The sequence below is a fragment of the Eretmochelys imbricata genome, chromosome 7 (genome assembly GCF_965152235.1).
Source record: "Eretmochelys imbricata isolate rEreImb1 chromosome 7, rEreImb1.hap1, whole genome shotgun sequence".
NCBI lineage: Eukaryota > Metazoa > Chordata > Testudines > Cheloniidae > Eretmochelys > Eretmochelys imbricata.
Genome location: NC_135578.1, coordinates 25,285,811 through 25,300,506, shown reverse-complemented (window position 1 = coordinate 25,300,506; position 14,696 = coordinate 25,285,811). Strand labels below are relative to the sequence as shown.

The 14,696-nt window shown below is 37.7% G+C and overlaps 1 protein-coding gene across 1 annotated transcript in view; it reads right to left on the bottom strand.

The window, feature by feature from the left end:
* DNAH12 (dynein axonemal heavy chain 12) overlaps positions 1-14,696 on the bottom strand; it is a 169,013-nt gene that overhangs the window by 31,019 nt on the left and 123,298 nt on the right. The window contains exons 54-60 of the mRNA XM_077821355.1: positions 14,040-14,185; positions 12,443-12,657; positions 9,885-10,077; positions 8,288-8,480; positions 3,204-3,376; positions 2,276-2,416; positions 985-1,143 (exon numbers count right to left, since the gene is read on the bottom strand). Of these exons, the coding sequence (XP_077677481.1) occupies positions 985-1,143; positions 2,276-2,416; positions 3,204-3,376; positions 8,288-8,480; positions 9,885-10,077; positions 12,443-12,657; positions 14,040-14,185 (1,220 nt within the window). The remainder of the gene's footprint in view (positions 1-984; positions 1,144-2,275; positions 2,417-3,203; positions 3,377-8,287; positions 8,481-9,884; positions 10,078-12,442; positions 12,658-14,039; positions 14,186-14,696) is intronic.

Sequence of the window (14,696 nt, the reverse complement as noted above, 5' to 3'; positions counted from 1 at the left end):
GGGAAGTGGGAGGGACCACCTAAGCTGGTGTGGAGGAGCAAAGCCTCCATCTGTATGGCCTGGGTCTCCCCAAGGTCTGCTTGAATCTCAGGAGATTCATAGGTTCTGGGTATTGTGAACTCCCTATTTCTTCTATATTTGTGCGTGACAAACACCACTACCCAACAGAAGAATTCAAAGGAAATTCTTTGAAGAAGAAATCTTGTGGAATTTTCTTCCCTGGAACACCCTCCCATAGGTTATCCCATGAGTGGGGGAGAGACTGGTTCTTACATTAGTCCAGTTCCCCACCTCTTCCCCACAGTTAAACTTACATTTAAAGGAAGGAGAACGCCAAACAACTCTGGTTGTTTTGTCAGAGAATGGGGTTTGCTCCTCCATGAAATGATCTGTAGTGCCCACTCCCAAACCCCACAGATGCTCTGGGACCCACAGCAGACTCATGTGGAAGGCTTATGCCTTTGCACTGGCTCTAAAATCCTATGGTGAAATCCTGACCCTATTGAAATCAATGGCAAAACTCCCACTGACTTCAGTGGGGCCACGATTTTACCCCGGTGTCTCCTCCCTTACACCTGCAACAGAGTTCTGCTATTAGGGACTCCCCCTGGCCACAGCTGCCTCCTTTTCAAAGTAAGATTCTTCTATCAGGAAGGGACTTCACAGGGAAAGTAATACAATCCACTCCAGAAAGACAAGTTCTTTATCTGGGAATTGATTGGATTCATTCTGACAATTACTTGAATAAAACATGAAATAACCTTCTAATTAATTAACCTCCTCAGCAACTTCCTTACAATGTGTGACAAAGAAGTACTCACTTCTGAAGCTGAGACACAATTTATGTTGTACAGGTATCAAATCACATTGATATTCAATATCACACTGATAGTCTGAAAAAGTCTCAGAAATATTGCTTAAATGTATGCAACATACTTCAGTCAATGTAGTTTTTTGTAATTTCACAATGGATTTTTACTGTACCTCAGTCCTCTAAAAGCTGAGAAATCACTTGCACGACATAGTTCATCCCAGCTTTTATCTTGTAGCCAAGTTGGATCTGGATTCTTGTGTTTGTTCTTGAGACCCACTCCTCCAGTTAATAGGAACATAAATTCCTGTTGTTCTATCTCTTTCCTAGCCCTAAATTCAGAAGAATGCCAAAATAGTTTGTAAGCAATACACAGTTATATTAAAAATGCATTTTGACATAGTATAAAGCAAAAGCTGTTTGTTATGTATAAAGCAAAAGCTGTTATGTTCCATTTTTATTTTACAACATTCATATTGCAGTAGCATCTGAGGTTTCAGGGCTTCACTGTGTTATGCAATTTACAAACATTATAAGGAGAAATGATAAATTAAGGGTAAGGGAAGAAGGATACAATCATATGTATACAATTCACTTATTTTTACTTATAAAAAGTCTCAGCTACTGCTATCTGTGTCCAAGCCTACCCATCAATCATTGGCTGATTTCCTGTAAGTGTCATGCCAAAGATGGATCTTGAGGAAGAATGCAGAGGAGGAGATGGTTGTGGCCTTACAAATCAGCTCAAGAAGGGCCTCCCATGCATAAGGCAGAGTGGAAGACAGTGTGGATATGATGCATAAGATGTTAGCATTCACTATAATTTCATATGGTTTACAGTTAAGCAATATAAATTAATATAGCTGGTGAGCCTGGTTATTAAAAAATGTATGCACATAATAACTGATTATGATGTTTCCAAGTAGCCATGTGTGCCTTCCTTTCTTTCTTCAATGCCCACAGACACAAACTACATTGTGCAAAAGCAGCGGCACAGCCAGTCAGCCAGAGTGGAGAGTCTAGATCACATGGTGGAAGGAAAAGCAGAGACAATGGGGAGATGGGAAAAAGAAAGGCTCCTCAAGAAAGGGGGAGTGATATGCTCCACAAAACTGCCGGAAAGACAGACCTCTTACTTGGAGAATTTTTCCTGAAACCTTATATTTAAAATGATGTTCACATTGTATTATTATTAGATAACATCATCCACCCCTTTGAAGGGTACCATAAAAACATAAAAGGAAAAAATTAATGAGACATTTTGAGGCCTCATCTTCCCACCCAAATCAGTGGCAAAACCACTGATTTCAATGGGAGCAAAAGCACTCACATTTCATGACTAGGCACTAAAGACTAAGTTATCACCATTTGTGCCCAAGTATTCTGTTATTTGTAAATACTTTCAGTCTAAGAAAAATGATTGTCTTGCGTTATGAGATGCTAGAAAAAAAAGATGAAACTTACATGAGAAGATTGCAGCACAGTAAAAAGGAAAACAGCAGCTTATCCTTCTCAAACAATGAGCGACATATATTGCAATATAGGTTGTATGTAAAGTGGTCATTTAGGTATCGAAGACGTTTCTCCAAAATTTTGGATTTGTTACTAAAAAAGAACATTTGTACATATATTGAGTCAGCAACTAAATAAGAAATCCAAAGCTCTTTGAAAGGTTTTGGCGGGATACAGATTAGGGCTGAAACTTTCAAAAGCACTTAAAGGAGTTAGGCAACCAACTGCATCCAAAGGAAGTTGGGCAGCTAGCTCCCTTAGGCTCCTCTGAATATCCCAGCCAAAATGATTAACTGAGATCTCAGTTGTACTCAGGTGGTGGCACGCTCACCATGCATTATGGGTTCTATTTCAACACCAGATTTGGAATCCTCAACAAATAACACTGCAGCAGATTAATATAGGGAGTGCTGTCCTTTGTATGACATATTAAGGAGAGTGCTTGTGGTGGGAGAACTGTCCACTTGGAAGCTAAGAATCATATTGCTTCTCTTAATAAGAGATGTTTTGTGTTTGGGGAGTCTGTGTTTAAAAAGGGAAGAGTCAGTGGCTGATGGTTCCTCACCACAACTTGGACCTATCTGATCTGCATATTAGGGGAGCTGAGCCCATCCTAGCTGCACTGTGGGCAATCAGTTCAGAGACTTACTAATACTGGTTTCTATAAAACTACAGGTGCAAAAATACAGATGCTGATATTTGCTGGACCAAATTTGTAACACCAAAATCAGAGATAATTTCTAAAAACTTGGGCCTCAGTGAGACAAAACAGAAGTGGAAAGCCTAATTTAGTGAGGTAAATGCTTTAAATGGAGGGAACTGTTGATCAGAAGAGAAATAAAGAGATATATGGTATTTTGGCTCAGAAATAAGTACTTACCTGTCATGAATAGAGTTGATATAGAGATTAACAAACCAACTGAGAGAGTATTGGTACATGGGGTCAATGTTAGCTAGGTCTGCAATACTAAAGAAGAGCACCGATGAATGCTTTGCAATTGGTCTATAACCTTCTCGTGATTCTGCTATTTTTATTTCTGTTTTCTCAGCAACCTAAACAAAATGACAAATATTGTAAAAGATTTTCTCTTCATATTTTCCTTTCTTCACAAAGAATGTATTAGTATATACTATCATTATTAAAAATAAATGTATATGACACTTTATAAGCATAGAGTAAGACACCTTCCATGCTCCAAAATACTTACAGTCTCAGGCCCTAACCCTCAAATGAGCCCTGGGTGGGTGGAACCCAGCACTCTCACAAAGACCCCTTGATTTCACGATCTTCCCCCACAGAGCTTATTGCAGTACTGGGGCCTAAGGTAGTCAAGACCAAAACAAAACCAGGCACAACCGGTCAGGCTTGTCCCTCTGCATCAGGTGTGTTAGACTTCACCATTAATGCCCGGAAATATGACTGGATTTCAAATTGCTCATGTATAATCATTCCAGCAGAAGATATTTAACAATATATTTGCCTTTTATCAAATATATTATATGAAATTAAATAACTTAGAATATAGCTAACATAAAGAGCGAAGGATTGTTTCTTACTTGTAAGTATATATTACAGTATTAATGTAGCTAGGTGCTAACAAATGGAGTATAAGGACAATAACAGATAAAACACAGAATCACTGATATTTTATTGCTGTAAAGTCTTTGACAATTCAGAGATGTCTAGTTACCACCAGTGCATACTTAACTCTCATTGTTATCAAAGAGAATTATGTACACATATGGAAGGGAAGTTATTTTTCATAAATATGTTACCAAAACAAAGTTTACAGCTGTAGTTCTCTGTGGTCTAGGTACCTGTAAGTCTGTCAGCTTTTTGAAAATACCCCATTTCTCTATTATGTATTTCTTAAGCACATCACAAGGATGAATTCCAATGCAGCAAAAAATATTAATGTAACTGAAAAAAGGAGAGTATATTCTAAAGATTGGAATGTTTTTTCCTCCACCTATTTGCTCCCTGCACATATTTGAATAGGTCTGTTCAAGTATAATGGAAAAGTTTAGGTAACTGAGTAAAATATTATAGGAAATTTATTAGTAGGTCACCATGCAAGGAAACATACCTTGTGCCTTAAACATAAAATATGGAATTTATTAGGTTCCTTCTGAAAGCAACTGTTACTGAGAAGCCAACCCTTCTCTCCTACATGAGCCTTAGTGAGAATTCTGTCTGAATCTCTTTATAGCTTTCAGAGTAACAGCCGTGTTAGTCTGTATTCGCAAAAAGAAAAGGAGTCCTTGTGGCACCTTAGAGACTAACCAATTTATTTGAGCATGAGCTTTCGTGAGCTACAGCTCACTTCATCAGATGCATCTGATGAAGTGAGCTGTAGCTCACGAAAGCTCATGCTCAAATAAATTGGTTAGTCTCTAAGGTGCCACAAGGACTCCTTTTCTTTATAGCTTTGCCACTCTACCTTTCTTTATGAAGTAATTTAGTCAGAGAGCACCACTGGATTTATGTTAACAGGCTGGCCTAGAAGTGCCACACTGTATGCCACTAAAGCAAAGTAACTGCATGATAATTTAGTGCTTACTTGCACTGTATAGATAGATACCAAAAGCTTAACCTGACTCTATAAGCAGACAGTCTTCAGGCCACGGAAGGGGAAATCACTCTCTGATATAAATAGAGCACTTGCCTTAGCAATTTTTACAGACTCCATGTTTTACAAAGAACTGACAATGTGAAAGGCGAAGACACCAGGAACAGGGGTGGAAACAAGTAATTTCTCAGGACAGGAAGAAATCTTCACTACTGTCACTGGCGTAATGTACTTCCTATTTCTTGCTTAAGAATATGATCCTACACAAGTCCTAAGGAAAATCTACTAATTGTGCAAAACCCTCCTTTCATAAAAAAGTTTAAACACATTGAGCCACAAATATCTTATCAAAGTGACATTACAGACCTTACAAAAACAAAAGAGCAAGGAAATTCAGACTTGAGGATAAAACATCACCTGTAACCTCACACCCGCATGAAACAAGGGTGCTTCAGAACACAAAGTGTTTTAGAAGATTGTTTTCAGACACATCTAGATTACTTTAGAACAATAGGGCTCTAACAGATGACTGTGAACCAGATTGTTCTCCCCAGTTTCTAATGCATCTTAGGTGCTTAGGGCTTAGCTACATGGGGAAATTGATCCGCAGAATGGTAATGGTATACTTATACTGCTGTAGTTATGCCAGGATAACTCCCCATATGGAGATACTATTCTGAAATAAGAAAAGGAGGACTTGTGGCACCTCAGAGACTAACAAATTTATTTGAGCGTAAGCTTTCATGAGCTACAGCTCACTTCATCGGATGTATTCAGTGGAAAATACAGTGAGGAGATTTATATACATAGAGAACATAAAACAATGGGTGTTACCATACACACTGTAACCAGAGTGATCACGTAAGGTGAGCTATTACCAGCAGGAGAGCAGGGGGTGATAATCAAGGTGGGCCATTTCCAGCAGTTGACAAGAATGTCTGAGGAACAGTGGGGAGTGGAGGGGGGGAATAAACATGGGGAAATAATTTTACTTTGTGTAATGACCCATCCACTACCAGTCTCTATTCAAGCCTAAGTTAATTGTATCCAGTTTGCAAATTAATTCCAATTCAGCAGTCGCTCACTGGAGTCTGTTTTTGAAGTTTTTTTGTTGAAGAATTGCAACTTTTAGGTCTGTAATCGAGTGACCAAAGAGATTGAAGTGTTCTCCTACTGGTTTTTGAATGTTATAATTCTTGACGTCTGATTTGTGTCCATTTATGATTTTACATAGAGACTGTCCAGTTTATTCCAGTTTAAATACTCTGCTTTGACATGTTATAACAGGGAGTTCACCAGCATATCTATTCTGGTATGATTATACTGCTATAATTCTTTTGGTCAAATTTTTCATATAGATAAGAGCTAAGCCAGGGGTTGTTGAGGGGAAAACCTTTCTGGCTCCATGGTACTTTTTATCCACTACTCCAAACCTAAACGAGTCCTACTGTGCAGGTTCTGAGGAAATTAGCCTAACTGATTTAGGAGGAGGAGGAGGCCAGGGGCAGGACAGTTGAGACTGGGAGAATATCACTATCTGTTGCTGTCATAAATATAAAGGGAAGGGTAAACACCTTTAAAATCCCTCCTGGCCAGAGGAAAAACCCTTTCACCTGTGAAGGGTTGAGAAGCTAGGATAACCTCACTGGCACCTGACCAAAATGACCAATGAGGAGACAAGATACTTTCAAAGCTGGACGGGGGGAGAAACAAAGGTTCTCTTGGTCTGTGTGTTGCTTTTGGCAGGACCAGAGCAGGAATGCAGGTCAGATCTCCTGTAAAAGGCTAATAAGCAATCTAGTTAGATATGTGTTAGATTCTGTTTTGTTTAAATGGCTGATAAAATAAGTTGTGCTGAATGGAATGTATATTCCTGTTTTTGTGTCTTTTTGTAACTTAAGGTTTTGCCTAGAGGGATTCTCTATGTTTTGAATCTGATGACCCTGTAAGGTATTTACCATCCTGATGTTACAGAGGTGATTCTTTCACTTTTCCTTCAATTAAAATTCTTCTTTTAAGAACCTGATTACTTTTTCATTGTTCTTAAGATCCAAGGGTTTGGGTCTGTGTTCACCTATGCAAATTGGTGAGGATTTTTATCAAGCCTTCCCCAGGAAAGGGGGTGTAGGGTTTGGGAGGATTTTGGGGGGAAAGACGTTTGTGGGGGAAAGCGGGCTCTTTTCCTGTTATATATTTGTTAGACGCTTGGTGGTGGCAGCAATAAAGTCCAAGGGCAAAAGGTAAAATAGTTTGTACCTTGGGGAAGTTTTAACCTAAGCTGGTAAAAATAAGCTTAGGGGGTTTCTCATGCAGGTCCCAACATCTGTACCCTAGAGTTCAGAACGGGGAAGGAACCTTGAGAGTTGCACTTTCCCAATCCCTCCTTAAATGGGGAATCCCTGCATTATATGATGCAGATTATCTTCACAGTGGACCCTCCCAAAAATGCTGTTCAAGAGCCGTGGAAGGTAAAAAGGTATTGCAGAATGTCACTTTCTGCCCAGAAGGCCTTATTTCAGGAGATCTGTAAATGTAGAGGCAAATGTAGGCTACCATTTTCCTAGCATGGTACACCACCCACTAACAAGATAATTCAGCGAAAACTCATATAATTGGCAGTCAAGATGTTTCTTGTCCCATATGCAGGTTTTTCCAATTGGGGGACAATCTGGCCCACTATGCTTACCCATATATAACATTTCCCATCTTCAGTGTACCACACAAATATTAATTAATCCACCCAGCCTCCTCAATGATGTCCTAAAGGTAAGTACTTGTGACACCTTAGACACCTTGTGACAAGCTTATGCTCAAATAAATTGGTTAGTCTCTAAGGTGCCACAAGTACTCCTTTTCTTTTTGTGAATACAGACTAACACGACTGTTACTCTGAAACCTAAAGGTAAGTATTATTATTCTCATTTTATATGTGGGAAAATTAACACAGAGACAGGTTAACTGACTCACACGAGGCCACGCAGTGAGTCAGAGGCATTTACAATATTAGAACTTGGAGTTTCTGGCTCCCAGTCCCATATGCAGGTTAGACCATTACTGTCTCCCTTAAAAGACTGGCTTTTGTTCATTTAAAAATTAGACCCTTACAACTACGTTAATATAGGGCTAAATCCTGAAGGCCTTACCTCTTACTCAATCCTTATTCAGGCACAACTGCCTTTGAAGATGGATGTTTTGCCCAAGTAAGGACTGATCTGACCATAAACGAGGATTTCAGCATTTCCTCAACAGTTTTTCTTTTTCTTATAAATTGATCTTTTTCATTCATAAGCATAGAATTTTCCTTCTAATTCACAGTCTTCCTGGCAGAAAGCAAGCTTTTAGGTTTTGTACACAATAACCACTGAATTTGAAAACAAAATCTAACATTGCTTACCTGTTGTTTCTTGGTGATCTCATTAGACATTATTTTAGCAGAATCCAAGACCATGATAGCACTCTCATCTTCCAAAATGTTCCCTTCGGAAGACTGTAATGTTTCTAAAATTTTCTTCTCAATTTCCTTTAGTTGTTTTTTATTGGCCGCAGACTGAAGGATGAGAGCATTCCTCTCTTCTTCTAATTCTGGTCTAAAAACCAAAACATACACCCAAAGTTTACCTTTTATGCTAGTATTGTTACATATTCAGATACCTGCATGTAGTTAATCCACATTTGAAAAATCAATATTTATATAAAGTAGATCACATTGTTCATGTTATATGATCATGTAATATTAGTGTCACAGAAACCTTACCTCTTGATTTTGGTAGGTTTGTGTCAGGATCTTAGCATTCCATTAATGCAGTTTTTACCACTGAGCTACACAGTTATACTGGAACTACATTAGTGCCAATCCTCTCTATTTTAGCAAGACACTAAGGCCAACACTTTCAAACCTGGGTGCCTAAAGTTAAGCTCTTGGGGGTCAAATTCTATGCTTACACCCAGAGCTTTCCCACTAACATCAATAGGGTTGCACAGGATTTCAGTCACCACAGAATTTGGCCCCTAAAGCCTTGACTCAATTCAGAGCTCAGCTCCTGAAAATCAGGCCACTTATTTAGATGTCTACATATGGACTTAGGTGCAAAACTTTAGGTTAATTTTATGTTTGAAAATGTTTGCCTAAAATTTTATATCCAGACTTCTGAAAATGTCAGTTAATCCGAATTTTTAATTACTATACATGTAATTCTTGTTTTTGAGTAAATATTATACAGCTTATGTACTGCATGAGTTTGTGATGTGGAACTTACATTAAATGTATTAAGATTTTTTTAGCAAGTGAATCTAGTATATTTGAGTGGACAGTTCTGTGTTCATTTGAATGATCAGAAACCCAGGAAATCCAATCTAATCTGTCTCTATTTTGAGTTTAGACAAGAACTAGGAACAGTTTCAGAGCCACCATGTCCTTTCTTCATTGAAAAGTAAAAATGCAGCCTAATAATCCAATATCCACATTTACATGTGCAAAATCAATGGGCTGGATTGCCAGGAAGCCATATCAGAAAACAAATAATCATGAAAAGAAAAGGAGTACTTGTGGCACCTTAGAGACTAACCAATTTATTTGAGCATAAGCTTTCGTGAGCTACAGCTCACTTCATCGGATGCTGAGCTGTAGCTCACGAAAGCTTATGCTCAAATAAATTGGTTAGTCTCTAAGGTGCCACAAGTACTCCTTTTCTTTTTGCGAATACAGACTAACATGGCTGTTACTCTGAAATAATCATGGTTGCTCTGTGATAATGTTAAATAACAAAACACTTTTCCAATATCTCAGATGACTCACATACTATCATGATGGACCCCCTAGAAATATCTTAAATAAGACAGCTAGAATACCAGTATTGTTTATAGTTGTTATGAAAAAACATTTAGAATCACTAACAATTGCCCCATTTTATTACAAATATTTCTCTTAATTGCTTCCAAAGTCTCCTGTTTAGAATATTTCATTTCCCTATTTGCAATAAACAAACACATACCTCTCTTTTGCAACAACAATACCTAGTAGCTGGTCTTCAAGTCCCTCTGGTGTTATCATAAAGTTGAGTAAAGAAACTTTTGTAGCCAGTTCAGGCATATAATGTGGATTTCTTAGTTTTGTTGTAATAAAAAATTTGAAATCACTGGAATACTCAATAATTGTCTCACCAAGCCTGATGCAATCCATGCCCCCTAAAGTTCAGAAGACAAACATTTGTGCATGTGACTCTGTTCTTTGTTAATAAATGTGTATTGGTTTTCACCAAGACAGATTACAGTGCTGTGTTGTTATAAAGGAACTGATCCTGACTCATAACCCTCCCATGCATGTACACTTTCTCCTTGAGGACAGCTTACTTGGTAATTACTGTGAGTATCCAGTGACAGGGCCTGGATGATACAGGGGAAAGTTCTTCAAAGGGGGGGTTGGGGTTTGGGGTCACCTATTGTTAACCTGCAAATCAAAATAGGACTGGCAGCGTCCTGAGGAGAATATGAGTAGCTGAAAGGCTGGCAGTGTACAAGGGCTGACACACAGATTCCACAAGACAAACTCCCTCACACTAGGGGCAGGGTGGTAACAAAGTGACCCACAATCCGGGGCGTCCCAAGAAAACATCACAATGTAAGTTATATATTTGCTTACCTCAATTATTTATGCAAAAAATATTACTTTTGTGATCAAGTAAAAGCAAAAGTCTTGTTAAGAGCAAACCAAGTAACCTCAAATAGTAAGAGCTGGAAATAAGGTGAGTCCTGGCCCCATATAAGTCAATGTTAAAACTACCACTCACTTTAGTGGAGCCAGGATTTCATCCATAGTAGGTAAAAATAATTGAGTGGGTCACACAGTTATGCCCTTCCTTTACTGTGTACATATAAAATTGGAAAAGGTACAGGTTTTATGTGGTTGTTTTCAAATTTCATATTCTTGTTTCACAATAGCTCAAACCAATTCATGTATTAAAACAAGATAACAAGATCCATACATAGCATATCAAGCAAGCATATAATCTTATTTGACCTTAACCCAAACTCTCCTATGCTTTTTGCTACCACCTGTCATGATTTGTATAATTTTAGACTAAAATTTCCCTGGAAGATCTTTTGTCTGTAAAATGTCACACACACCTGTGGCCCTGTACAAATATTTACAAAATAAATGTGCCACCAGCATCTGTTGCAACAAGCACATATGGGGCAGGTTGTTCGTGGCTCAACCTTTAGAGACTCAGGAGATTGCTACAGCCCTATTCCCCTCTAGTTATTCCCAGTCTGATCAGCTCTCTCTAAAAGAGCAGAATATCTTCAGGGATAGACCATCCATTTCCTATCTTCCACTCAAGTAGAGTGGGGATCTTTAAAGGGTGGCCACACATCCCAGACATCTTCCTCTTATCCATGGGAAGGCTGCTCACAGTCTGACTCCTACACCTCCAAATATTAGAGGATCCTTAAAGGAAGTGTCTTATAGAGCTCCATGCATGAGTTTCCTCCATATGAAGGCTCTGCATTCTTATCTCCAACAGCAGGTATCTTAGGAGAGAAACCAATTCACAGCCACCTGCTCTCTGTAGTAGCAGACTATGTTGAGCCCTGCTGTTGCCTATTCATAGAATCATAGAACCATAGAATATCAGGGTTGGAAGGGACCTCAGGAGGTCATCTAGTCCAACCCCCTGCTCAAAGCAGGACCAATCCCCAAATAAATCATCCCAGCCAGGGCTTTGACAAGCCTGACCTTATTTTGAATACGGTTCCAATAATTAATGCCCACAGCACACTGTGCAGTTCCAAAACCCTAGCATGTATGAGATTTGAGATTTCCCAGGTCCCATATAATTAGAACTGGTCAAAAAAATCAGACCTTTTCTACCATGACAAACTTTGACATGAAACAATTTTTTTCATTTAGTTTTGAATGAATGTTTTGTTTCAATTTTCTTTTTGAAAACTAAACATGAAAATTCAGTGTTCAGGTCCCTCTACCGACTCTTTTTCTCTCACTTCTTTACTTTTCGCCCATTTTATCACTTGGAAAAGAAAGGATACATTTTTTGAAAAAGGAGATTCCCACCTTAAACCTGGACCTTTTCTTCATCATCATATGACTTTGAGAAGATAATACTTGCATGAAAAATGTGCAACTTTTGCAAAATACCATGATAACTCTTCTTAACTTAGAATGTAATGCAATAAATAATACATCCTATTAAGTTAAAACATATTTTATAAATAAGATATCTAGCCTTACACAGTATAATACTTCAGAAAAAATATATTCAGCGTCAATGGGAGTTTTAATGGGAGTCTTTGCAGGATCAAACCTACTATATTTAAATATATCACCGCTGCATAGTGAAGTTTTCAAGTAAGAAATCTATAATGTGACATTTGTGAACTTTATTAAAAAGTAAAAATCAGCTTAAGAAGGCTACCTTCCTCTGATCATAAGCAGCAAAAGTAAAGAAAGAAGAAAAATATTAGCTGATAGAACAGTTCGTTAGATGAGCATTAATGTTGCATACTTCTGGGTTCATAACTAATTTTCTTGTACCTTGTTTAAAGGTTTGTCTAAGCAGCAGGGGTTCCAGTGATGGGTCTAGTTCTTCCCCAACATTTTCTAGCAGAAGTGGAGTCCCAAACTGAATGCAGTTCTCCAAAGTTCTCATGTAGTCTGTATCTGTGAACTTGATAACACTCAATTGGTTTTCTTTCTCTGAGTTCTTTATCCATTTATTGGCTTGACCCTGGGGATCAATCATTAATGGCCTAGAATGTACAATACAAAGAACTTGCTCAGTACACATGACTTTTTGTAAATTTGAAATTATTTCTGCTGTGGACTAGCTGGAAAAAAGTGACACATGATACTTTGTGGCTGTATTATTTTAAGAGATAAACGTCCACTGGCTGAATATTACAGTCACAATTTGATCAGAAATATCAGAATTCTTTTAAAAGCCATGAAGATGACGTTTACGATTTTTTTCAAAAGACACAGATCAGTATTCAGAACTTTTTTGATAGCTTCATTGTATTTCTCCTTTCGAATTCTGATTTTTTAGAATTTTTTATTATATGTGAGTTTTGCAATAATTTTTGTTTTTTACAATAACTACCAGCAATTTGAGACTAATAGGGCTGATACCTCGAATGGCGTAAGTGGGTGTAATTCCTTTCAATGGAGCTGTACTCACTTGCATTAACTGAAGATATGGGTCTATTTTTTTTTTTTTTTTTGCAAGGAAGCAAAAGCTTTTAGCACAAAAGCTGTCAGACAGGTTTAGTGTATCCCATGGTAGGCTGTTCGAGTTTCAATGGAGGATCACTGAAGGGATAAAAATAGTGTCTTTCTTCCTGTAGCCAACATTCAGGTTCCAGAACAGAATTAATAATGAATGTTATTATTGAAATTTGTAATGTTCTTCTTATTGATTGAAATTCACTCCTGTGCAGAGGGCCATCCCAATGCTTCCACAGCATTTAAGAGGGATTTAAGTCCTCAAAATAAGGCTTAGATTGATTGGACTTTGATAACAAAGCTGGCCCTCTGTGCTGGCCCTCTGCACAGAAGTCAATTTCATCCAATACACTAGTCTCTAAAACATGACAAACAGCAAAGCTGAAGTTGACTGTGGTAGCAATAGGACCTTGAAATGTGTGTATAACCTGACTCACAGTTTTTCTATATTGTGGTTTATATATTTAATGGCTCACACAAGAAAAATATTTATTAAAGCTGTTATCAAAAATGTCCTTCTGCCTTCTATGTTTCTACAACTGCAAAAAAGAATAAATTACCAGACTTATACCAATCTGTGTTCTAAGTCAATAGTTTTCCAATGTGAAGTCATTGTACACAATAGAGACATTGGAAAACAGTGGATAATCCGGAAGTAAGTTTAATCACAATATAAAATTCAACAACTGAATTTAAAGATGAAAAAAATATCTGTAATATTCTGGAAGGAAAAAACTTTCAACCACTGGAAACACTGGGTCTCATCCTGTGCGGAACAAAGCCTCCTCAAGTTCCATTGAAGGAGGGGAAGGGTATGCAGCACCTTTCTGTTTCTAGTATACAGACTAAATTTGATTTAGTCTGAAATCTCGGTTTGTTTTAGCAAATTATTAGCTTCTTTGTTACCTACCAGCGCCTGGAGTTATCAACAATCACACCATTGTCGACCGAAAAGTTGTCTGTTGGTAATCCAGCAATATTCCAGGCTCTGATTTTTATTGGGTCACCAAGGGTCTTACTCAAAGAGAAGTTCTCAGAACAAGGAATATTTTTGTCCTGCAAGAAAAAATAAATCTTTATTCTTTATTTCTTTAAATTTTGTTAAAATACTGCTTCAGTTAAAAGTATTAATTTATTCACAACTTGCTTTAAAAATTAGCTTTTGTTCAAGGAGAGAAAATCATGGGGGGAAAAATTCACGTTTGCAGAAAATGGAAAGATTTTCCCAATTTTGTGGTGACTTTCCCCAATTTTGGCTGAGATTTTGTGGGATTTTTCTAGAGTTGTTTTTTTTTTGCGCCCAGTTCTGAAGGTATTCTTTTTTACCCTTTTGTAATATGTTGTGTGATGATAACTTACACACTGCGGTGTAGTGGGAAAAACAGAACCATCTGGAAATCTTTAAATTGCAAGAAAATTTTCCCAACTTTTGTTTATTTATTCTGTGTTTACACTTCCAATTAATACAACGCACTTTTCCAATGCCGGTCAGTCACATATTACTTCATTGCTACTTACTTATCTAAATCAAGTCTATGGTGCAACTGTCTCTTTAAAAAAAGCAAAA